Source organism: Rattus norvegicus, chromosome 15 (genome assembly GCF_036323735.1).
Source record: "Rattus norvegicus strain BN/NHsdMcwi chromosome 15, GRCr8, whole genome shotgun sequence".
Classification (NCBI taxonomy): domain Eukaryota; kingdom Metazoa; phylum Chordata; class Mammalia; order Rodentia; family Muridae; genus Rattus; species Rattus norvegicus.
In genome coordinates, this window is record NC_086033.1 from 22,729,605 (window position 1) to 22,755,653 (window position 26,049).

General features: G+C 47.2%; 1 protein-coding gene across 6 annotated transcripts in view; it reads left to right on the forward strand.

Moving 5' to 3' along the window:
* The window catches only part of Samd4a (sterile alpha motif domain containing 4A), a 215,673-nt gene that overhangs the window by 113,405 nt on the left and 76,219 nt on the right, over nt 1–26,049 (forward strand). For 3 of the 6 annotated variants that reach the window (XM_039093258.2, XM_039093259.2, NM_001399774.1), the window contains 1 exon segment: nt 12,604–13,122. The exons of 1 other annotated variant lie outside the window; for it this stretch is intronic. In XM_039093258.2, coding sequence (XP_038949186.1) covers nt 12,604–13,122 — 519 coding nt within the window. 6 annotated transcript variants of the gene reach the window in all.

The following is a 26,049-nucleotide window of genomic DNA, read 5'->3' on the forward strand; positions in this document are numbered from 1 at the left end:
GCTCACCCTTCCTTCCTCCTACCTCCTGCCATAACCATCAGGAGATTTATCTCCTGGAAGGAGGCCCTCCCACCCAGGTTTCGCCTCTCAGTAGTGAGATGGGGCTCAGAGCGTAGCATGTGAGGCTGCTGGACCTGGGCTGTTTAAAGTGGATGAAGAAAGATCACTCATGTCTGGACCCTGCTGCCCTGGGCCTTTTCTTCACCCTCTGTCCTTCCTTGTTCCCCATGACTTCCCCTCCTGCTTGGGTCTTGTCCCTTCTTATAGAATTCCAGACAGCATCCTTGACTTCAGGAAGCACGCGTCGCATTCTACCTAGGTATGGCCTCAGTTTTTGTCTCCTGCAGTCTCTCACCAAGTTAACCAAAGCAAGAGGCCCCCACCTGGTCAGCCCAACTAGCTCTGCTCTAGCCATTGACCTGTAGCCTTGCTTAGTCCTGGGCTCCAAAGAGAGGACATGGCCGTGGCCATTTCATTCTTTACCGTCACCTTCCCTGGTGTCCTTGCTGCTCTCTGGTCCCAAGACTGAAACCTGGGTCTGACCACGTCATCAAACCTACTAACCTGTGACGCTGCAGCACATACAGCAGCAGTTTTCGAGCCAGCTTTTACTAGTAGCCTCTGCACAAATTCCCAGGGTAATAGCTTGGGAGTGGAGCAGGAAGGGAGGCCTACCTCTAACTCCCTCTACAGGGCTGTGCTGGTACAACCCAAATGCGTGCCTTCCGGGGTCACCTAGCTCTGTTCTTGTGGTTAATCCAGGCTTTCTGTCCTAAGGCAATGCAGGGTTAATTTGCAAGAGAGATTCAAATATCTTACATCAGGAAGAACCGTTCGTTTCTTCTCCATAGGATGACTTACATGTGCAGTGCTTCAGATGTTTATGCCGAAATGCAAAACATACAAACTTCACCATCAGCACCTTCGATATAGCACGCTTTGGGAAAGTCACCGTGCTCTTTCTTGATGACGGTATTTACATATCTACACCCCATAGCAGAAACTCACACATTCATACCAATGCGCTAGATCCCCAGCTCTTCAGATGAAATCGTTTGCCTATCCGTGAAGAAACTCTGTTTAGTTTAGGAAGTGTGGGACCCCGTGGAGGAGCAGTCTGGGCTCACTTTAGAGAACATCATTCTGGTGCTAGGGTGGAAGCGTTGGCTGTAACTCTCCTCACACTTCCTAGGGTTAACTCCTATTGGGTGAATTAGCTGCTGTCCACGTTGGCCCATGTGATCAAGCAGGAACTATCAAAGCTCTTTTGTGAACTGCTAAGTTCTTCAAGATACTGGCCCCGGCTCTCCTCTCCAGGCCGTACCAAGCACTTAGACCTTGGCATTGTCTAAGTCTACTTTACAGTGCAGTGGACATCGTAGAGCACAGATACTATGGGATTCTGTCGGGATCCTCATTTCTTCTTCCCGTGGGACAATGACCAATGCTCGTGCAGTTTTACCAAGCACGAGCTTTTATTTTCTTTTATCAACTCAGCACGAGGATTGCTGAGTCATTGTTTTATTAAGACTCAGAGCTTTACTTCCTGCTGTAGAGGGGTTGGGGCTTCGGTGGGGGTGGGGGTGGGGGTGAAGATTGACAAGTGCAGAAACTCAAGCCTTCACACACTATGTGCTCTCCAGAAAGGCTTCCAATACTAGCGGTGATGTGAACGGCACTTGTAAGGTTGCGTCATGTGGTTGTCAAGAGCAAGGGAATGGTGTTTCGATCTCCAATTTCCATAAGTTTTTGGGGCCCTGGCCCTAGGACATTTTATTAAAACTGTCACCATTTTGACATAAACCATCTTGACACAATGCCACTGGGATTGCTTTTCTTTCGCTCTTCAACAGATGTTTGCAAAAGAGTTGTATTAAATACATTTAATTCTGCTATCTCAGCCCCCCCTCTCAGTGTGTGTGTGTGTGTGTGTGTGTGTGTGTGTGTGTGTGAAGATTTCTTTAATTGGTGTCAGGACAATCAGGGAGAGCACCCAGAATGCTTTTGTTCTGCACCAGAATTTTCCACCCTAAACAGAATGTTAGGAAGGGAGTTCAGTAAAGACCTGGAAATTGAACTGTTTTGTCTTCTGTTAGACACCCAGCAGGCGATGCAGGGAGAAGCACTGTGAGAATAAAGCAGGGATGGGCGAAGGCAGGGTGAGGTGGCGGGGTGAGCAGCTGAGTATGATCGAGGTTTCACTGGAAGAGTGACATTTGCACAACAGTGAGCTGATAGGTGTGACATGTGACTCGGGGGGGGGGGGCGGGGAGTGTTCTAGGAAGAGAAAACACCAAGGTTCCAAGAGAGGTGTGCTTCTGACATGTTAAAGGGACCTAGACTGGAACAAAGCAAAAGGGACAGTAGCAGAGTGGGACTGAATTATAGACCCAGGAGGACGCTGGCTTTTACTCACGATGAGACTATGTGTTGGTCCATTTCCTACCACCCTAGCAGAATATCAGAGACATGGGTTCCCTACAAGGAAAGGAGGCTTTTTTAGCTCATAGATTTGGAGGCTAAAAGGCTAAGCCCCGACCTAGTCCAGCCCAGTTGGTCGAGCCTCTGGTGAGAACCTCATGGTATCGCAGTGGGAAGAATCTATGCAGAAGGGAAGTGTTGATAAGACAAAAAGCCAGAGACAGTCAGGGGATGAAGCTTGCTCTTTTTTGCAACTCACGGTCATGGCACCTAACAAGTGTCCACTCAGTTCCTTCTGAGGACGGTCACCTATCATCTGATTAGCTTCTGACAAAGCCCTACCTCTTAGAAGTTATGTCATCTCTGTATTACCACATGGGACCCAATCGTCCAACATGTGAGCCTTCGGGGCATCCTCTCCCCATCCCTAGATCATTGCAGATGGGTAGCACTCCAGTCTTTAATCGGGAGAGCAATCAAGCTCATTCTTGCAAAACGATGGTTATGATTCCTAGACCTTCACTGATGATGGAGTGGGATGTCTAAGCATGTTCAGACTCTGGGTATATTCTGAATGCGCTAACAGATTAAGCACATGACAACGTCTGGAGGGAGAAAAAGGGTGGAGTATACTCTCTTTGGACATGGAGCTTTGAGACCCTGGAAGTGGAGATAAGAGTAAAGTTGAATCCATGTCTAGAGATCAACAGAGAGATCCGGGCTATAAACATAGATGTGGTAATTTCCCTGCGCATTCATGGCTCAGAGGTCAGAGCCCAGGCAGGTGGTTGGGGAAGTCAGCTTGTTTTAAACACTTTCTGGGAATGAGTGCCTCACCTACAAAAGTTAAGCAGAGCCAGCAGGGCTCAGACACTGAAAGAGAACCACAACCCTGACCAGAACTCTTGGCCAAGAGACTTCAGGATGAAATCCCAGCACTCCTGGGTCCTTCAGGAGCCAAGGAACCTTCCTAGAGTACCCAGCTCTGCCAGAGCCTAGGGAAAGTGGCTGTAGATGGAAGGTCCTGGTTGAAGAGACCACCAGACTACTTTTCAGGGGTAGCAGGTCTTTACTGGGGATGGAGATTCCTCATAGCTTTGAACATCTGTATAGTAGAACCATGAAGCCTGACAGCCTTCTCTGAGGGCAGGAAACCATTTGGTGCTGGCCATCCATGGGCACCTGGTGACATTCAAAGCAATCAGCAGTTGACTACCAATAACTCCTCATTTAGGGCTGGAGGCTCATGACTCCCTTCTCTCATCCATGCTGGAATTTTGGTTGGCTTGATCTTGTGCAAGTCTTGTGTCTTGGACAGTTGCCAAGAGCTGTGTCCTGTCCACAGCAAGCCCCTCTTACATTCTTCCCACCTCCTCTTGCAAGATGTTCCCTGAGCCTGGGCAGGATTTTTCATTTGTCGTTTACTAAATATACAAAAGCCCTTGTCTTAGTTAACTGTTGCTATGGGGTGGGGGCGGTGGTTGGAGGGATGCCTCAGCAGTCTAGAGCTTTGCTGCTCTTCCAAAGGACTGGGGTTCAATTCCCAGCACCACATGCTGTCTCACATCATCCATAACTCCTGTTCCAGGAAATCAGATACCTTCGTCTGACCTCCAAGGGTACCAGACACTGGTGGCACACAGGCACACATATAAGCAAAACACTCATACACGTAAAACAAAATAATAAAAATTTTAGAAACTATATTTTTTTTAAAAAAATACCTCCAAACTTAATGGCTTAACAGAACAGCCCACTTGGGTAGATCAGGTCCAAAGTGTCTGACCACATCACTGTCACAATATTAACTGGAGCTGGAGCAGTACTTTCAAGGCGGCTCAGCGACGTGTCTGATAAGCCTGTTCTGACTGAGCAGAGGGCCTGAGCCTTCATCTCCTTCTCTGGAGATGCCCAAGTCTCTTCATAATTGGTATCACTGGCTTCCCCCACAGCAAGGGAATAGAGAAAGCAAGATAGGAACTGAAAGCTTATCAAGGCCTCTCTGCCACATTCTGTTAGTCGCACAGATGTGTGATTGGTGTAGGAGAGTACATAGGGTGTGAATGCCAGAAGAGAGGACTAGTGGGCACCATTTGACAAGGGAGAGACTCCCTGACTCCCTCAAACAAAGCACTGGTTACAAAGGACTTTAGTAACTCCAGACATTTGGATCTCGCATGATAAGTGATATGTCAACACAATTTGTAGACCCCCCCTCCAAGTTACCCAGATTTTTCTCCCAGCTGAAGAAGATACCTTGAGAGACAAGAGGCAAGAGTAGGTACCTACGTGGGAGGCTCACTGCTCGCTCGCATGCTGCATTTGCCACATCAGGGGATTCCCTGTGTCAGCTCATTTCCCATCAAATGCTTGCTATATGATGCTATCGTTTGTTTTGTTTGCTTGTTGGTTTGTTTCGTTTCTGTTTTTTGAGTTGTACTAAATTTAGAAGCCTTCTGTCTCTGCTGCGCCCTGGACCGAGTTTGTAATGTAAATTCTAACCAGGACTATTAACCATCAGCTCCCACTGGTGTTACAGCCTTGTAGCAAGCACATGTATTCAGCCAGTGCTTCACGCGAGTGTGCACGTCATTCCTGGCCATTTCTTGCATGAACGAATTGTCTAAATGCACTTGTGAGAAAGCCTCTTTATGGTGAACGTCGTTAAACTGAAAACAGGGGTATAATAAGATATCGATTTAAGGGTAATTTACTAACAATTGCAGCCTTTAAACACTGACATACGACTGTGTGGCGATGATACTGAACTCGTCACCCCGAGAATTGTGGGACGGTTTTCTAATCCTCGTGGTCTTTAACAAGAACTTTCGATTTTTCTTTTACTCTTCTTATGTCATTGGATTAAAATTGGTAAATCGTTAATGTTCTCCTCCATCGAATCCCCAGCACGTCTGGGCTCCTCACTTAGAGAAGGCGCTCAGAGGATGTTGAGATGGGTTGCATCATCAAAACTCATAGATTTTGGACTTTAGTTTCCCGTGTTTAGTTCTCATTCCATACAGGCTGATGCTGTGGGTGAGTCAGGAAGAGATTAAGGGACCTAGACACCCCAAAGAAGGCTGGTGGCATCTAGTGGGATTTAGCTAGCTGACATCTCCTAATCTCCTCGTGTAGGATCTCTTCTGTTTGATGGTAGAGACGTTCACTCCTGCGGTATTGTCACAGATGCTCTTGCCGAGAGGCTAACTCGCGCCGTCTGGAAAGCAGGGAGGTAGACCCTGCAGCATTGGCTTGGTAATTTGATTTGGGGAGCTGTGGTTGGCAGGATGTACTGAAAATCCAGATGATCAGCACACAACTTCCTGTGAGCAGACCACCGCGGGAGGCCAAATTATAATCAGAAACCATTTTCTAAGTCGCCCCGAAAAATCTCACCCCTTAATGTGGGCATAGCTCCAGGCTCCATGATCAGTACATTCTTATCCTGAAGGCACCTAGGGAGCTAACTCATGGCCTATCTTTGTTGGTGAGCAGGAGGTTGGGGTAAGGGAGGTGACAGAGGTGTTTAGTAGCAGCAGGTTAGTGTCCTGGGTCTGTTTCAGAATAGGAACAGCAATGTCAGATGGACTGAACATTCGAAGCCAAATGGCTAAAGCTTCCTTTTTTCCTTAGAGGCACTTGGATAAACATTAGTTATCTTTGGCCGTGAAACAAATTACTCAGGGCTTGGCTGATTAGAACGATACATATGTAATCACACACTTTCTGTGGATCTTGAAATGTGTGGCCATGGCTCAGGGTTCCTCAGAATGCTTGCTGACTGGAACTCTCTAGTCATGTGAAGACTCTGAACAGGGCTGAGATTTCCTTTACAAGGGGGCTAGCCTTACATAACCAGCATCTTTGAGGTGGAGATTGACAGAGGACCCCTGGCTGGTGAATCTTATGTCACTCTTAAACAAACTAGAGTCACCAGAGAGGGAGCTTCAGCTGAGAAAAGGCCTCTGCTTGGTGGTGGCGATGGCACACACCTTTCAGTACCAACACTGGGGAGGCAGAGACAGGCGGATCTCTGAGTTTGAGGTCTGTGTGGTCTACAGAGGGAGTTCCAGGACAGCCTGGGCAACACAGAGAAACCTTGACTTGAATAAACCAAGCCAAGCCAAAACCAACCAAACAAACACAGGAGAAAATGTCCTTAGAGGATCCAGCTGCAGGCAAGCCTGTTGGGCAGTTTCTTAATGACTGATGGGGGAGGGCCAGCCTTTAATCCCAGCATTCAGGAAGCAGAGACAGGTAGATTTCTGAATTTGACAACATCCAGGTCTACAGAGCAAGTTCCAGGGACAGCCGGGACTACATAGAGAAACTCTGTCTAAAACAAAAAAGCAAGCAAGCAAGCAAACAAGTAGCAGCCCTCCACAGGATCTGTATCTCAGGTTCCTGCCTTGTGGGCATTCCCGCCCTGACTTCCTCCTCAAGTTGCTTTTGCTCATGGTGTTTCATTGAAGCACTAGAGTGACATCCTTGGTTCCTCACCAGAATAACCTCATTGGGTGGCTTCCTGGGTGAAGAGTGACCTCTCAGTAGGACTGCTGACTTTCCTCAGAGTGAGCCTTCAAGAGCAGAGAGCAAGGCAGCAGCTTCATTTTTTATACCCAGAACCCTCAAGACCCTGAACCCTAAAATGCACACTGCCATCTCTACCACACTGCTTCAGGAAACTCACTAAACATCCCCGCCCCCATAGACCTCAGAGAACAGCCTGAAGTTCCCTTCCAAAGACAAGTATCAAAAGAAACTAAGAGCACCCGAAGACCACAAAAAGTATCATCTCCATTGTCTGCGAGGCTCCTTTTGCTACACTTCCACAGCTTCGTTACTATGGCTACCCATCTATACACAGTCCATGTAACGACTACATACCACCACAAATACTAAAATATCTAGCTTATGGTCTTTTCTAGCGTGATAACCATCTGTAGCCAGAGCTAATTTGTCTGCCTCCATTCTGCCTGTTCACTAGTCAAGGGACCGATGGCAACTTAGTTGTTCCACCTACGTCTCTGTCTCTCTCGTCTGCAAAAGAAGGCTAGTTATGAGATCCGCCACCCCGCCCCCTCTTGCTAAACTCCTTGAGAGCATTCAATGAGTAATTAAATGCACAGGGCTTACAAGGAGAGCCCGGCCCACAGAAACCACTCAATACTGTTAGCTGTCAGCATGACAGCTAAAGCAATACAAGTTTGAGCCAGTAGGTGTGGTTAGCTTCAGAAAGCAGCCTTATAGCTGAGCTCCCAGGAGGGGTAAGCAAAAACCACGTTGCTTTTTCATGTCTTTCTAGCTACACCACAGCCTCAAACCAGCCGATGTTTATTCCCACAGATAGTGCTATTTCAGCCCTAGAAGGGACCAGGGACAGAGACCTCTCACCCTCCCTCTCTGTCATACTTCTTCCTCAGAGTCCTGGGTTAATCCTTGGCAGAAAGTCGTTGCTGAAGATAACCTGTGTCACTAGCACTCTGAGTCCTATTTACGTTTTATTTTCGTCCTGACATTTTTTTTTATAAGATCGACCTTTTGTGAGGGCAGAATATCTAAACAGGGAAGTGGCCTAGCAGGAGTCTAGGAAGTTCTTTAGCCTCGTGCACTTTTATTAAAAGTGCTTCCCGAATTTAATTGTAAGGATATGTGTGTGTGCGCGGCCTGCCCCAGCTCACTGCTGGCTTATGACACCTCTGTTCTTCCTCTGGGTCTTTTTGTTTCCTTCCTGGGACTCTTGAGACCCTTGGACAGACTGACTAGGTTTCTTTTCCTCCTAAATATAGCCATCATGTAAAGGATGCCAGGCGCATGCCCCGGGCCTGCCGTCTCAGCACAGAGCCTGATGCAAAAGGGTTGCTATGAGTTGGAGGCCGGAAGGAGCCGTGTAGTGAGACTCTGTCCCCAGACAAATGAAAAATACCTCAGAGTGCAGGAAAAAACAGAAACCGGTGCTGACAAAATATGGGTAGGATGGAGATATTATGGAGGGTTTTTATACATCTCCCAGACCCTGTTAAAAAGAGAGGTTCGGTCTAGTGAGACACCTGAAGTTCTTGTATCTGGTGGCAATCAAATATATATCATACCTAGTGGCAACTAGCCAAATCATCAGAGAGCTGAGAAGGACCTCCCGGGGTCACCTGCTTCATGTCCACCTTCTTTAGAATGCCTTTAGCCTATGCTGACATGCTCACCAGCCACGAGCGTGACAGCATAGCTCATTCAAATGCGGATGTGTCGGTGGTAACGTAAGCCCTGGATTTCAAAAATTTAACTCAAGTCCAAAGAGGACACGTGTCTATCTCCCTAGTGATCTGTAATAATTGCATGTTGAAATGATATTTTAGTGTTGGCTTAAATCAAATAGCTCGTTGCTTTTTTTTTTTTTTTTTTTGTAATTTGATTACTGCAAAGTTTCAGGTACTGTACATGGCTCGTGGTATTTTTACTAAGAATCTGTGCTGCTGGTATGATATCTAATATTAGTGGGGGTGTAGATGTAAGAGTATTCAGATACCTCACCCCCATCCCAGTGCCCCACCCCCATCTCCACCCTCTATCCCTCATGCCTCGCCCACCCCCCCCGCCCCAAACGCCTGTCACTGCCCTGGGAACAAGGATTTTAGACGCTTCCACCACAACTCTTCCGTGCCTTTTATGCTTCTGGCTTCCCATTTCTTCCCTGAAGTCTTCCTCAGTCTTAAGGTTAGCGGCTTTTGCTTCACACAGAAAAGCCCACATGAAGAGAGTCCAGTCTTGCTTCTTACTGTTAGAAGGGCAGTCCTAGCTCTCTGACAATTTAGCTGATTGCCACCAGATAGAAGAACTTCACCTGTTCCATCAGGCAGGGCCTCTTTTTTTTTTTTTTTTTTTGGTTCTTTTTTTCGGAGCTGGGGACCGAACCCAGGGCCTTGCACTTCCTAGGTAAGCGCTCTACCACTGAGCTAAATCCCCAGCCCCGTGGGCCTCTTTTTTAAAGGGGGCCTGGGAAGATGAGTGAGACTCACCATAGCACTCGCCTCCCTCGCTCCTGATCTTTTTTCCAGCTTGGTGATGTTTTTAATGACTTCCTTAGTGTCCTCCCTGTTTGTAATAAGCTGCTTACCTCATCTTTCTGTGGGTCTGACTGATGTAGAGCAAAGGGAGAGGGTGGTTTCTACCATCAAATACTCAACTGGTCCTTTCTTACCTCATCCCATTTAATCCAAGGAAGGCAGAAGCTACTGGTACCTACTACCCATGACTGATGTGACAGTAAAGGCTCGAACAGGTTAAGCAATTCCACCAGAAATTAAATGGCAGGTCTGGGATTAATTCCCACGCCTGGCTCCAAAGACACCATGTCCCCAATGCTAATTGGTTAACTTTGTCACTGTAACACAGTATCCAAGAGAAAAATCTGCTTAAAATGAGGGAAGTTTTATTTTCACTCACAGTTTGGAAGACTCCAGTCCGTAATGGTTGGTTAAGAAAACTGTAACTCGGGGTTGGGGATTTAGCTCAGCGGTAGAGCACTTGCCTAGCAAGCACAAGGCCCTGGGTTCGGTCCCCAGCTCCAAAAAAAAGAAAAAAGAAAAGAAAACTGTAACTCGTGAGAGCCAAGAAGCAAAAAGGGAGAAAGATGAGGTATACACCGAAGTGATCAGGAAATCTCCTACTAGACACCACTGTGAATATCTCCAAACTGGGGACCACGCCTTCAGCGTGGGACCTTCAGGGAACTCTAGATGAAGGCACAATGCTGAGATTTTTCTTTGCAAGTTCTCTGAAAAGGCCTTAGTGCATGCCTATGAGTTCGTAGCTTACAATTAACCCCTCTGACCTGAAGACACCATGTGAAAGCCATTGGGGTTGCCCCACTCTGTCTGTCTCCAAAACTCAACAGGCACCATGCATCACTTGTCATTCGAGTGGGACAGGGAGGGACGTGTTAAGGAGCGAATCTTCGCATGCATGAACCTGGAGGAAACTAGAGAGGCATGAGGCATTCAGTGGTAATACTGGGCAGGGTGCTTCCTGTCTGCTGTCCCAGCATCTGGGAGGCCAAGATGGAGTCAACCGTGAGTTCGAGGCTAACCAGGGCTTCAGAGTCTGAGACCTTGTCTCAAATAATGAAAAGACAAACACCGAGGCCCCCTTGTCTGAGGTACCTAGAGCAAAACCAGGTTCTTGGGGACAGAAAATGGAATGGGGGCATGCCAGAGGCTAGGAAAGGGGTGAGGGGGGTTGGTTTGTTTTGATGAAGACAGACTTTTGATTTGGAAGTTAATGAAGGACTATAGCCATGGTCCTCAGCCCTCCTAAGACTACGCCCCTTTAATACAGTATCTCATGCCATGATGAGACACCAACCATAAAATTGTTTCCACTGCTATTCGTAACTGTAATGTTGCTACTCTTGTGAAAAATAGTGTAGGGGCTGGAGAAATGGCTCAGCGGTTAAGAGCACTGATTGTTCTTCCAGAAGTCCTGAGTTCAAATCCCAGCAACCACATGGTGGCTCACAACCATCTGCAATGGGATCTGATGTCCTCTTCTGGTGTGTCTGAAGACAGCTACAGTGTATGCATACATAATAAATAAATCTTTAAAAAAAAGAAAGAAAAATAGTGTAGACATCTGTGTTTTCCAGTGGCTGTGGGCAACCCTTGTGAAAGGGTCGTTAAAACCCCCGTAGGGGTCTCGATCCACTGGTGGAGAACTACTTTTCTACAGGCAATTACATGCTATTGTAAGTGTCCTTAGTGACACCAAAGCACATGCTTAAAATGCCTAAGTATGAGAACCCATGTAAAATGCCAGGCATAGGGGTTCATGCTTGTAATTCCAGCCCTGCAAGGCAGAGGCAGGAGCATCCCTGGGGCTCACTGGCCAGCCAGCCTAGTCTGGTTGAGTTCTGGGGAGACGTCATCTAAACAGATGTAGGCGACGTTCCTTAGAATAGCATCCAGCGTGCTCTGCTGTCCTTGCACACACACATGCACATGTGCCACATTCACTCATACATCAAAACCAATAAAATTTTTAAATTAAAAACGAAGTGTTAATACAACCGCACACAGAGACCTTTGCAGAAAGATGAATAACCTACCATTGTGTGGCTTCCAGGGCGTCCCTGGAGCTGTACGGCTCCTTTGCTCCGATATTTCCTTATAAGGAGGCTGCAGCTCTCAACACTAAGATTCGGGGACCGTGGTGTTGGGTCCCTTTTCCTGACATGTTCTTCTGTGTACGAAGTTGAACCAGCTTCACACACATCCCTTCTCCAGCACTTGCAGTCGATGTCTGGAGTGGAGAGGCAGCTTCGCTCCAAGAATTCCTTCATGCGGACCCTCAGTTGATGCAAATTTTATCACGCTCGGCCCCTGTCTATCTAGGGTTGTGCCTAGTCTTGTCTAAGAAGGAAGACGGGGCTGTCGATTCTCGTTGGTTGGACCCAAGTAGTCATCTCTTTGACAGTTAAGCATTTGTTAGTTTTAAGATTTAGATTTTTTATTTTATGTTTTATTATATATATTAATATATTATATGTATAATACATATGCATAATAAAATATCCCATATTTTATTATAAAATGGAGATTGAGTCTATTCTATGGATATGTGTGTGCCTGCATGTATGTCTGGGCACCATGTGTGTTTATGGTACCTGAGAGAGTGAGAGGACAGTGTCAGGTCCCCTGGGACTGGAGTTATTGGCAGCTGTGAGCTGAGTGCTGGGAATTAAGTACAGGCTCCCTGGGAAAGCAGCCAGTGGTCTCAACCACTGAGCCGTGTCTCCAGCTCTAAGGATCTGAGAGGAGGTTTTATGTAGTTCATGCCGCCTCAGACTTCCTAAGTAGTGGTGGATGGCCTTGAACTTCTGAGCCTTCTGTCTCCACCTTCCACGTACACCAAGAACACCTGTAATCAGTGCTCACTGTGATAGTCAGATTTTATTCAGTGCAAAGGATCACGCATTCTCCCGGCTGCCCTCTCTAGGAAGTCTTGACCTGTACCTCATTGAAGTCCCCGGCCCCTACGAGCCTTTAAGCCAGTGAACCCGAATTGTATGCAGCTGAAAACATTCAGCCAGGGTTCCGAAGCAGGGGCCCCGAGCCACAGAAACGTAGAGTGCGGTGTTTTGTGTGACCGTGGGTGTATTTGCTCATGTGTCATGTGTACTTTCCCTTTCAGGAATCATTAACCAATGGCAACAGGAATCCAAGGATAAAGTGATTTCCCTTCTGCTAACTCACCTGCCTTTGCTGAAGCCAGGAAACCTCGACGCGAAAGTAGAGTATATGAAACTGCTGCCCAAGATCCTGGCACACTCTATCGACCATAACCAGCACATTGAGGAGAGCAGGCAGCTGCTGTCCTATGCTTTGATCCACCCTGCCACTTCCCTGGAAGACCGCAGTGCACTAGCCATGTGGCTGAACCACTTGGAGGACCGCACATCCACCAGCTTCGGTAGTCAGAACCGAGGCCGCTCGGACTCTGTGGATTACGGACAGACCCACTACTATCACCAAAGACAGAACTCTGAGGACAAGCTCAATGGCTGGCAGAACTCTCGGGATTCTGGGATTTGCATCAGCGCCTCCAACTGGCAGGACAAGAGCCTGGGCTGTGAGAACGGCCACGTGCCCCTGTATTCTTCCTCGTCTGTCCCCGCCACGATCAACACGATTGGAACCAGCACAAGTACGAGTAAGTCCCCTGGAACCCCGTTAACGCATTTCTGGTTTGGTGATTTGCTGTGTGTGGCACGTCCTGCTGACATGGTCTGCTCTGAGCACCCTTGTAACCCTGGGAGAAGGAGGGCTGGTGGCACTCGGCTATGGGAGAGGGCTCTTTGGACCCGGTATTTGCCGCTCTTTGGCTCTGGAAAGATGAAAATTCTGGGCAGGTTAAAATGATGGATGGTCCAGATTTGAGGTTTAGACAGATCAAAAATAAAAAAATGAGAGGAAAGAGAGAGAGTCAATGGTGAAAGAAGGAACCATTCTGTTTCCACAAATAAAAATGCCTTTCACCCTGGGGCTCAGGGATTTGCAGACACTGAGTTACTGTGTGCTTCTCAGAACCTGATGTTAACCCATGGTAGACCAGACAGCTCAGCCTCACGGCTTCATGCTCTGTCCTCCTCCTCTTCCCACTCCTCCTCTCACTCCTCCTCCTCCCTCCTCTTCCCACTCCTCCTCTCACTCCTCCTCCTCCCTCCTCCCACTCCTCCTCCTCCTTCCTCCCACTCCTCCTCCTCCTTCCTCCTCCTCCCTCCTCCCACTCCTCCTCCTCCTTCCTCCTCCCTCTTCCATGTTCTATCCTCCTCTTCTTCTTCCTCCTCATCCTCTTCCTCCTCTCCTGCTCCTCCTCCTTCCTCCTCATCCTCCTCCTCCTTCTCCTCCTCACTCCCTCCTCCTCCTGCTCCTCCTCCTGCTTCTCCTCCTCCTCTTCTTCCTCCTCCTCCTCACTCCCTCCTCATCCTCCTGCTTCTCCTCCTCTTCCTCCTCCTCCTGCTCCCCCTCTTCCTGCTTCTCCTCCTCCTCCTCTTCTTCCTTCTCCTCCTCTTCATCCTCATCCCCCTCTTCTTCCTCCTCTTCCTCCTCCTCCTCCTCCTCACTCTCTCCTCATCCTCCTTCTTTCTTTTTGTATGTATATAAAAAAAATCACGTGGACTATCCTCTTGCATTTTCTGGTTGAACCCAGTTGGTTGGGTGGCCCCCAGCAGGAGGAGCAGGTTTGCTGACTGAGAATCCTGCTTTGTGCTGTGAGCTAATGTGAGTGCTGTGGGTCTCTTCTCACTCAGTCTAACATGTTGTGAAAAGAGGGTCAGGAGATACCCTGTGGAAAGAGAGAGCAAATGACAACCTCCTCACTCTTTTGACCACTCTATACTGGGCATGAGGGCTTGGAGTCCTTTCTACGGTATCTGACTTAGGCCAAGCAAGGTGGCCAACCTTCACTCGTGCCTGTATGTAGCAGCGCTGGGGGTGGGTGACTCCCATCGAACAGCTTTCCCTAGTGCTGGCTTGCACATATCTGAGACTGTTGTGGCACTTCCAAGATAACTAACTCTAAGCTTTCTTAGGGGAAAAGTTTTGCAATTGAACCCAATGTACCTGCCAACACGCAGGTAAACCAGAAGAGGAGCTGAGGGTGTAGAGAGGCCTAGCATGTGTGAGACCTGCACCCCAGCACCATAAACAGATTGGAGGGGGGATAAGAGAAGCTTTAAAATGAGCAGGGATGCCTTGGCCTCTCCTCAAATCTTTTGGCTGCTAGACCTTTTTAAAATAGCTTTTTCAAATAGCTAAGAACAAATCATAGCTGCGTTAGTCCGACAGCACATTGCTAGAATATTTCAACATAGAAGACCATACTCTTCTTGGAGCACAATCTAAGTCATTCTTTGTTTTTTTTTTTTTTAACTTTTATCTATAAGTAACTTGAACAGTTGTGAGATGGGAGGGACTTAGGAATCTCTTAGTGTCCTTTACAGACCGGTGATCCAGCAAGAACAACTTCGACCAGCCTCTGTGTACCAAAGAATGGCTGAGACTACAGCTGATGGGAAGGTCTGTTAGCCTGGGTTTTCTGGGTGAGTGACAGGGTCCAGTTATGGTCACAAAAGGCCTTGACGGCCTCAAGCAACCCGTCATCGTCTTTATCTGCTTGTATAGTCTGTGCCATTCACCCTGAACTCAGTCTCAGACCCTCGCACATTCCCTTTTGCAGATTGACCTACTCAGGGTCAGGTCTTACAACCTTGACACGTTGAACATGCTCAGCGGATTGGAGTTGGTAATCCCACTCCCTCGCTCAGTGACTGCGCAGACTAACAGGGAAGGCATTATAGATGGCTGCCATGACTGTCTTGATGTGGGAAGCCTTGTGTACTTGAGCTGCAAAGGACTTGGAGGCTTAGCCAGATGATGACATAGCACATATCTAGAAGAAGACAAGAATTTTAGAACATCAGCAGAGGGCTGGAGAGAGGGCTCAGCAGTTAAGAGCACTGACTGCTCTTCCAGAGGTCCTGAGTTCAAATCCCAGCAACCACATGGTGGCTCACAACCATCTGTAATGAGATCCGATGCCCTCTTCTGGTGTGTCTGAGGACAGCTTCAGTGTACTTAGATATGATAAATAATAAATCTTTAAAAAAAGAAAAGAACATCAGGAGAAAATATGAAAGATCTCAGATCTATCCCACAGAGTATTCCCTCCAGGCACTTAGACCATATCAACTTTGAATTTTACTGTGCCCATGGTGGGTCGGTTGTGTTTTTCCAAACCACAAGCTCATTAGTTTAGTCATGAGTCTATATATTACACACTGAGTCCTGAGAGGGAGCCTGACAAAGTAGAAAGCTCATAGACTAGAGTTTCAGTGCCCTCCAAGGTCTAAAACTAGACCTCAAATTTGCTATCTACAACTTGCTCAGGCCATTAAGTCCTCTGAACAAAGCTCCCAATTGTAAAGTGAGAAGATTCTGATGCCCCCTCTCTCAGTCCGTGGGAAGACCATGTCTTGGCCAGAGTGACAGAGAGTGCACCAGAAGTATGTGCTGGATGGATACCTGGGAATCTGGTGAACCTAGAAAGGAGCTAGGTTGATGGTGATGTCCACAGTCTGTAGCCTTGCTTTCAGTTCTGAATGCCTCACAGAGAAACACCTTTCCCTAAGTCTAAGTCTACAGGCGCTCATTGACTCAAGTGACCTTTGTCCCAATAAACCCATTAAAAATGTCATAAGCTGGGGTTGGGGATTTAGCTCAGTGGTAGAGCGCTTGCCTAGGAAGCGCAAGGCCCTGGGTTCTGTCCCCAGCTCCGAAAAAAAGAAAAAAAATGTCATAAGCCAAGACTTCACTTGACAGACCTAACCTTCTGAGCATCGTGACTTGACCTGTCCTGCCTTAGATATGTTCAGAACACTTACATTAGTGTGCACTGGGGACATCATCTGACACAAGGCGATCGCTTACTGAGTATTTAAAGGCGGAAAATGGAAGGCTGTGCACATGTGCTTTTAGACAGCTTCAAAGTTAAGACATCGCTAAGCCCAGCCACTGCAAGTTGGTGACCAAGTGTAGTCCAGGGGACTGGAATTGCACCATGACCTTGGCTACTCCCCCGAAGTAGAAAGTGGGCACAGTTTCTTCCACTGTGCTAAAGAGCTGCATTTCTTCTTTCAAAGTGGGAAACAGCAGCTCTCACAACATAGCATATTTTAAGACCTTAAGCAGCGATTGCTGCCACGTTAACGACAGGCAGTGCAGAGTAACTCATTGCAAAGCCACGCCCTTAGAATTTTGTTTAAAACCTTACGTAAAAGACTTTAAAGATTTGTGTATTTTTATGTGTGTATGGGTGTTTGGCTTGCGTGTATATCTGTGTGCCATGTGCATGCCTGGGATCCATGGAGGCCGGAAGAGGGTTTCAGATACCCTGGAACTGGGGTTACAGATGCTTATGAGCCTATGAACCTGGGTTCTCTGGAAGAGCAACAAGTGCTCTTAACCAATGACCCATCTCTCCAGCTCTCTTACTTTAGTTTTCAACTTAATCTGAGTCCATGACTTTTTTCTTATATCCTGTAGGTCATTAGACCTTCAAGAAATCTCTCAGCCTTTGTGGTTTCTTCCCTGTACAGGTTCCTAGTCCTCTAGCCACTGTACAGATACTTTCTGTCTTTTTTGTGCTGAGGCTGTTGGAATCTATGGGAAACATTAGCAGAAGGCCTTGCTCCTTGCTTGCAGGAAGCGAGAACCCATGACAGTGTCATAATTAAAAATCAAAGATGTCTTTCTGTATGACTTATTTTCCAAAGAATGGCACGTTTCTGAATTATGGAAAAGCAAAGTCTAACACAATTGGTAGTTCCTGTTGCAATGCTTGTAGTTTCCGTTATTTGGATGGACGGCTGTCTCAGCCTGTTTTGTGTAGCTATAACAGAATACCGTGGGCTGGGTAATGTACACACCAGAGAGGTTGGTTTGGCGTGTGGTTCTAGGGGATGGGAAGGCTCAGAAAGAGGAGCCACCTCTGGGGAGTGTCTTCTACTGCATGGTAACATGGCAGATGGCGTCTCATGGCAAGAAGGATAATTGTGAGTGTGCAAAGGAGGAGTGAGCCCGCTTTTGTAACCAAACATTAATTCATTCATAATGGCAAAGCCCTGTGACCTTTTCAGTTCCTCAGGGGCTCACGGCTCAACCCCGTTGCCTTGGGACCGGGTTTCTCATTCATGAGCTTTGGGGAGCACATTCAGACTGCAGTAGGCTGTACACTGTAAGGGTTATGAATGTCTGGAATGGAAAGATTCTCGTGATCTGGGGGCGTGGACGGGGTCAAGCTTGAGCAGAGGGAATGAGAAGCGGGGCGGAAAACTGGAGGAGGGCTCAGGGAGGAATGTCCACTCTGAGCAAAAGGATGAAGCAGCGGGTGTGAAGACAGGTTGACAGAAGAGGAAAAGGACAGCTCACGAAGGGACGGACAGAGTGAGGGGCAGCAGTGAACAAAGACTGAAGGGGGATCGGCAAGCCTAGAGCTGCTGGACAGAGTATGAGCAGAGAGGAGCAGGGATTGGTCATTTACAGGCAGACAGCAAACAGTGGGTGTGGTCAATGAATCTCAGAGCCTGTGCTGTTAAATCACACGAGCGTCGTTGGGATGACAGTAGGAACAAGGCACCAAGGAAGGTCTGGGTGGTCACCCACAGCTGATCACAACGTAGGCTAAACCATGTGAACTAATGCAGCCACCATGGAGGCTTCTCAGGAAGCTGATGACAGGGGCTGGGGAGATGCCTCAGCAGTCATGAACTTGCTGCTCTTGCAGAGAACCCCCACGGGGCAGCTCACAACTGCCAGGAACTCCTCCCGGATGAGGGGAATCCAGTGTCTTCTTCTGGCCTCTCTCAACACTCACATTCGTATGCACATGCCCACACATGGGCACATAACTTAAAAGTTCTTAACTAAACAAACCGGACAATCGTTATTCCACATAACACAGCTGAACCACTGTGGAATGTCACGGCACCATTTACAGAAGCTAAGTTATAGAACGAACTTAGGTGTCCCCGAAACAGGAGAATGGCCGAGGAAAATGTGGACAGTACACAAGGAAACCTTCCTCAGTCATTCATACATATACAGTTATATATGAAACTTCAAAGTAGAAGGAAATCTGTCCAGGGTGGGGGGTGAGTGAAGGGGGGAAAGAGAAAGGGATGATGGGAAGCGTTCTCAGCATACACACACACGAAAATTGTTTTAAAGGAAAACCTTTGTTCCTAGGAGAACTCATTAGATTAGGATTCAGTATTGGTGTGGATAAGCATTATTAATTGATTCATTTGGTCATTCATGTAGAAAAATTTTATTGAAGCTTCTGTAGGACCTAGGCTGCCTGAGGAATCTTGGACACCATTGGAGAAGCCCAACTCACTTTTGCCTGGGGAGATACACACACACACACACACACACACACACACACACAATCAATTAGAGTATGAAAGTAAAGCATATGGTTCATTAGAACTTGGCAAGTCATATGGCGGGAGAGTCAACTACATAGAAGTGGGCTCAGATGGTAAAGCAATTTGGGTATGAAGTTAGTTGGTTAGGGTAGGCCTTATTGGGAATTGATGCTGGTCAGGAAGTAGTGAGACATCCAAGGGAAAGACCAAAAAGCTAGGACAGAGATCCCTAGACCTCATGACCAATGTATTCATTGCAAGGCAAGAAGGCTGTTGCCTGAGGGAGCACGAGGCAGACAGGCTAGGATTACTGAGCAGAGGGCACGGCCTGCTGGGACAAAGACTTTGACTTCGACTCTAGGCAAACCAGGAAACCACTGGGAATTTTTGGCAGATGAGTGGCCTGACCTGCCTCACAGGCTAAAGGGACTCATTGGCTGCTATATCTGTAGATAGATTGTACCAGGGCAAATATGGATTCAGAGAGATCATTTTGGAGGCTGACATCATCATCACCCAGGCAAGAGACCATGATGGTTGGAACCAGTAATAGTCACAGTAGAGGGGTGAAACCAACTGGTGTACCAACCAATCCGTCTACTCCAGAAGTAAAGTCCTCGTTATTTCTCATTCACGTTGCAACTAGTGAAGGGGATGAGAGAGAGGACTCCAAGGTAGCTCCAGTGAGGTTTGCCTGAGCCACTCCTGGAAGGATGGGGTCACTTCCAGTTGAGATGAGTAAGTCAGACTCGGTCGAGCAGAGGGGCTTTAGGGTAAGAGGCTGAGCTCAGTGTCAGAGCTTGTGAGTCTGACCAGGGTGGTGGAGAATAAGAGATGTTAGGGAGGAGGCAGGACATGTAGCTGTGTAAACCACACAGCTTGGGAAAGAGGACGGACCTGAGGCTTTGTGACTGGGTAGCCTTTCAAGCAATAAGATTAAGTGATATTGCAAGGTGGAGACATCCAGGGAGTCACAGCCTGGGCTCTTAAACCTGGAGGCCAGAGGGACAGAGGCAAAGGAGGGGCTGGAGAGATAACTCAGAGGGTAAGAACACTGGCTGCTCTTCCAGAGGTCCTGAGTTCAATTCCCAGCAACCACATGGTGGCTCACAACCATCTGTAATGAGATCTGATGCCCTCTTCTGGCACATAGGCAGACATGTAGGAGAATACTGTATAATAAAAAATAAATCTTCGTTAAAAAAAAACAAACAAACCCCAATTGGATCCATTGGGAAGCTCCCCAGTTAGAGAATTAGAATGCCTTACCAGGCAAATGAAGAAGACCCTTCAGAAAGAAAGGAATAATGAACTGAGTCTAGTGTATTGCTAGGACCAAGAGTTCGTCATCAAGGAAGGATGACAGGGATAAGTCGAGAGCTCTTAGCACATGATGAGCATTGAGGGTTAAGCCAGTGATTGTCAAGAGATAGGATGTGGAGCGAGAGCCAAGCTTGGCTTAGGGTGGGCGATGGCTTTTAGAAGAGGTTGTAACATGGAGATGGAGGAAAATGTTGTCTACTGAGGGTATAAAAATGGCTGGACGAGGGGTTGGGGATTTAGCTCAGTGGTAGAGCGCTTGCCTAGGAAGCGCAAGGCCCTGGGTTCGGTCCCCAGCTCCGAAAAAAAGAACCAAAAAAAAAAATGGCTGGACGAGCCACTCAGGTTTTTGAAGGAAAAGAACAGGATAAGGTCAGAAATAGTGGCCCCAAGCTAAGTCCCATTCCACCTGGTTCCTCCTATCCAGGGGCAGATGCTGAGTCAAATGAGATCTCAGGGATTTGACCTGGGGATTTTCCCTCCCTAAGAAAGTGATGTGTCATAGCTTGCTGTCAGGCCGTTCAGCTTGATGACTAAGTACGAATCTGAGCCGGCCAGGGGGTGGCAATGCATGCCTCTAATCCCAGTCCTTGCAAGGCAGAGGCAGGCAGGGCTATGAGTTCGAGGCCAGCCTGCTCTGCAGAGTGAAATCCAGGTCCAGGAAACCCTGTCTCTGGAAACAAAACAGAACGTGCAGGTCATTTTACTGGGGGCGGGGAGTTGCCTGGGACCAAAAACGTACAAAGTATTCGTTGTCACAATCTGGCACAAGGTTTAGTCAACTTTGTTTCATCCACCGAGGGAGACAGAGTCTAAGGAGCTGAGAGCCTGGCTTAGTATCCCCGTCTGCTTCCTATCTGTGGTCTGCTGTAGGAAAGGTAAGCTTCTCAGGACAAGGATGAGCATTTCCTGGCTTAGGTGCAGGTCGATGTTAGCCTTGCTTGCCCCAGACTGTCTGATCGGTTTCTACTTTTGGCTGGTCAACTTAGACCTGGCTTAAACAAGCAAACAAACCAGCAACAAAACTACAAACGGCGTGGAATTGTTCTGTTCACATTACAGTGGTACTTGATTCCTGTGTGTGGGAAGGAAGGGCCGGTGACTGAACCTCAGGCCTTGTGTCAGCACTCAACTTCATGCCTGCCTCTTTCTTTACCTCGGTTTTGAGATGGAGTCTCCTAAGTCGCCCAGGCTGCATTTGAACTTGCGATGTTCCTGCCTGATCCCTGGGATTACAGGCGTGGGTCACCAGGCATATCTAGGACTAGCTTCGCTGGGGCTTTGTGGTGTTTGATGCTTTTTTGTTTTGAGACAGGGTCTCACTGTGTAACTCTATCTGGCCTGGAACCAAGCTGACCCAGGACTCACAGAGATTTGCCTGTGTCTGCCTCCCTAGTGCTGGGATAGAAGGTATGTGGCACCACCGCTCCTTTTGACGTTCTTTACATTTAGTTTTGGAAGCTTGCTGGTCTTGCTAGCCCAGCATGAGCCAGGAACACAGGAAGTCTACACATTAAAATGAACTACTGGCCCCATTTGGTCACCTCCCCACATCCACAGATTCATAGTCTGGTTTAAATTGTTATGATTTGTTTTATTAATCCTAATTCATGTTTTCCTGGTTGATAGGATACATTGGAATAATTCATTGGCACCCAACACACACACACACACACACACACACACACACACACAAATTTATAACAACATTGCATTTACTACTTAAAACTCTTCACAAATGTTAATTCATTTGTGATCCTCCCAAGTCTATAATGTGGACATGTTGGTTCTGCTCATTAGACAGAGTAGGGAAAAGGTAAAAAGGGGTTAAATAACTTAATGAATGGCACAGACTAAGTTAGCTAGGGTTTCAACCCAAGTGGGGAGGTTCCAGAGTCTTTCTCTGTCTGTCTGTCTCTGTCTCTGTCTCTGTCTCTGTCTCTCTCTCTCTCTCTCTCTCTCTCTCTCTCTCTCTCTCTCTCTCTCTCTCTCTCTCTCTCTGTCTAACCCTCATCTTCTGCGCTTGACTGAATAACCAACACCAATAGGCACTGGTTTGTCCTACATCCTGGACCAGCCACACTTGAGCCTTGTCAGTCCACAGGTATAAGACCCCACCAAAACTGCTGGTCTTTGTCGAATCCCCAAAGTTGAGGGACTGCTCCCTCGTTGGGCCCTACTGTACCTTACCATGAGCTCTTAGCATCTTGGCTCACAGTCTTCAGTCAGCATGCTCACCTCCCCCTCCCAATTACAAACTCTCAGGATCTCCTAGGAACAAGGACTGGTTTTTGTTTGGTTGGTTTCATTTTGTTTTTCCAGACAGGGTTTCTCTGTTGTAGTCCTGGCTGTCCTGGACTCACTTTGTAGACCAGGCTGGCCTTGAACTCACAGAGATCCACCTGCCATTGCCTGCTAAGGGCTTGGGATTAAAGGAGTGAGCCACCACACCCTCTATGTTTCTTTATCTTGCTTTCCCAGCCTCCAGAACACTGTGCAGCTCAAAATGTCTCAGGAATTTTAAAGATGGAAAGTTTCTGTTTTGTATCAGGCCGCCACTCTCCTGGGGCAGAGCATCTCAGTTAGAGAATGTCCCCCTCTCAGTAAGCCCAGATGTGGCCTCTGAGTCCTCCTCCTCCTCTGTATGCCCCGGCTAGGCAGCCACTATAACTCAATAAGACACGGCGTGTGCCCATCTCGGCTGAGTTGTTTGCTGAATGGTGGGGACTTAATAAATTCCTGGGCTCACCAGGCAGATGTTCACAACAGTAATGAATTCCCAAACTGAACAAGAGTGTGTCTGTCGGGATTCACTAAATATTTAGCAATGATCATACAGGTCCTCTCAGGGACCTTCATTTTCACTCTTGTGTGTGTGTGTGTGTGTGTGTGTGTGTGTGTGTGTGTGTGTGTGTGTGTGACTTACGTTAACAAGTTGGTTTCAGTACCAAAGACTTCTTAAAAGCGCAGTGTGATCTTGACTAGAGATGGGGTTAGTGGTGTGAATTGATGGGTGTAATCCGAAACCATCGGCTACACAAATTCATACTGAAAAATATGTACATAAGAATTGCCAAGATCGGACCAAGGCGTGCTGCTATCTGGCTGGGTTCCTTAGTTGGCTTGTGTTAATGTCAGTTTAAAGGTTTTGATAATATGGCGTGGGTATGGTATGTCACTTAGGGGAAGTTGAGTAATAGGTCCATAAGAACTGGCTGTTACATTTTTTGCAATGTCTTATAAGTCCGTAATTATTTCAAACTTGATATTTTAAAGACGTGAACCAATCAATCAGGTTACCCACCGCAGTGCCAGCACTTTGGATGGAGAAGCAAGAAAATGAGTTTGAGGCTTGCCTCAGCTACGTTGTGAGCTGGAGGCCAGCCTGGACTACCTAGTGAAACTTTGTTTCAAGGAAACAAAAGAAAAAGATAAGGAACCTGACTTGGGAGAGACGGCACCTGTGTTCTCTTGCTCGTGGGTGAGGGGAGTGGTGGTTCTTGGTTGGTTTGTTTGTTTGTTTGTTTGTTTGTTTGTTTGTTTGTTTGCCTTCCAGGATGATGGAGGAAGCCCTTCCATCTGTGGCTGCCAAGTTGTGTGGAATCATCACTTCAAATAAAACACTGGTTGTAGATGAGATACTGGCTGGGAGCAAGGCTCATTGGAAGCCCCAAAAGCATAAGAGGAAAAATCCCTCTGTTAGAGTCTGACCAGCAGGCAGCAGGGCAGGCTCTCAGGATTGATTAACTCTTACCTCACAAAGCCATTCCTTTCCCAAATCCTGCCATCTATACTTTCCTCCAGATCTACAAGACATTTGGGGCTTATTCCACTGAGCCTATGAGAGCACGTCAGAAGGAAGGTGGAGAGATCACACTGCAGAAACAGCCCAGGCGAGCCTGAAACTGAGGCCAAGACCCGGCTCACCTTTGGTCCCTGGGCTGTCTTCACCCTTAGTCTTCTGGGCCACTAGAAAATTTGGAGGACCCTTATCCTTATACATTCTTATATTATTAATATTTTTTTGTCTTTTACCAACGGATGGGGTTTTTTTTGCCCATGGAAAAATGTTCCCCTAAATCTAACCAGCTTAGCATTACTGAAAAATTCCACAATTTCCTTAACCCCTTATTTGCTCTTCAAAGAGGTAGCTAAGGAAATAGTTGGTGTGCTTCCTGTGAGAGGCATTTGCAACAGCTGCCATGATGTATTTTTAGCTGTAGCCTCCTTCCCCTTTGGGGGAACTTTTTTTTTAGTACAGCATTGGCCTTCCCAACACACACGGTGCATTATAAAGATGGCTGGGGAGGTCTCTCAGAGGACCAGTATCGCCATTGACAAATCTCTCCTTTGCTAGAGTCCAAAAGTTTTACCCAGCCCCGTTTTCCTGCAGGATGCTTAGCGTTTGTTTTCTGGGAGTAACAATCAGAAAAACACCTTAGTAAGCAAGAAGGCTGCTAATGGCTCCAGCATCAGAGATCTTGCTGCCCTCGATGAGACCAAGACCTCTGTGGCTGCCACACACCTTAGGTCATGAGGGTGAGCCATTCGTTCTCATCTGGGAGGATTATTTTAGACTTTAATGACAGCAAGGATTATTAAACGCTAGATGAGCCACGAAGGAAGATAGGCATGTTCCCATCTCCTACCGACACTTTAAAAATAGGATGGGTTCTGGCTGCAGTCAGTGCCTTGTGTTAGGCCCTGAAGAGATAGGCGGACTCAGAGGGCATCTTTAGATTCATTTTGAGTCATATCATCTTATAAGGTTCCAACTTATCCCATTCCACCACCAGCTGCCACACCCACAGATGGAAACCATTTAAATTTGCATTTGCTTTTTGTTTGTTTGTTTGTTTGTTTTGGTTAGGTCTCAGGGGTCAGGGTGGGGGACATCAGGCTATGCTGGAGAAAGATGTATCGTGAATGTAACTTCTCCATAACTCTGCTAGCTTTGATGTCAACGAGATTAAACTTCCAAATGTAATGGTTTTAGGTGCCAGATGAATGTGAATCCGAGAGACAGACAGATAGAAACAGAGAGGGAGGGGCGAATGCACACATTTGGTGGGTGCACACAAGGCTTTGGAGGACAGAGGACACCTTAGTTATCTTTTCTCAGGTGCCATCCACTTTGGGGTTGGAAAGTGCGTATCCCTGGCCTGGGGCTCATCAGGAAGTTAGGCTGGTTCACCAGCAATCCCCAGGGACTCGTCTGCCTCAGTCTCCCCATTCAGAGGGTACAAGATGGTGCCTACAGGCCCAGGCTTTTGCTGTGCTCTGTTGTGTTCTGCATTTTGTTTTTTGTTTTTTGTTTGTTTTGTTTGTTTGTTTTTTGTTTGTTTTGTTTTTTTGAGATAGTTCTGGTTGGCCTTGAACTTGTTTTGTAGACGAGGCTAGCCTTGAACTCAGAGCTCCTGCCTCTGCCACTCCTGGCTGGACCCTGCTATTCTGTTAGGTACAATGAAGCATCAGGCAATGTAACATTTTAGTCAATAAAGAGAAGGCCATGAAATAAGGAAGCATGGAAATGAGAAGCAGAAGAAGCTTGAGCTTAAGCCCGGCCAAGGACACACAGTGAGACTCCAAGAAGATAAATAATAATCCTCATTTTTTGCTTAAAGAATAAGCAAGATAATAGGACTCTCACAGGTTGATGGGTCCCAAGTGTTCAGACCGGACCATTTTCTTAAATTCCATCCCTCTAGCTAGGGAACAGAACGGCAAGAACCACATAGAACTAAACATTTTTTTTAATTTATTTATTTAATGTATGTGAGTACACTGTAGCTGTCTTCAGACACACCAGAAGAGGGCATCAGATCTCATTA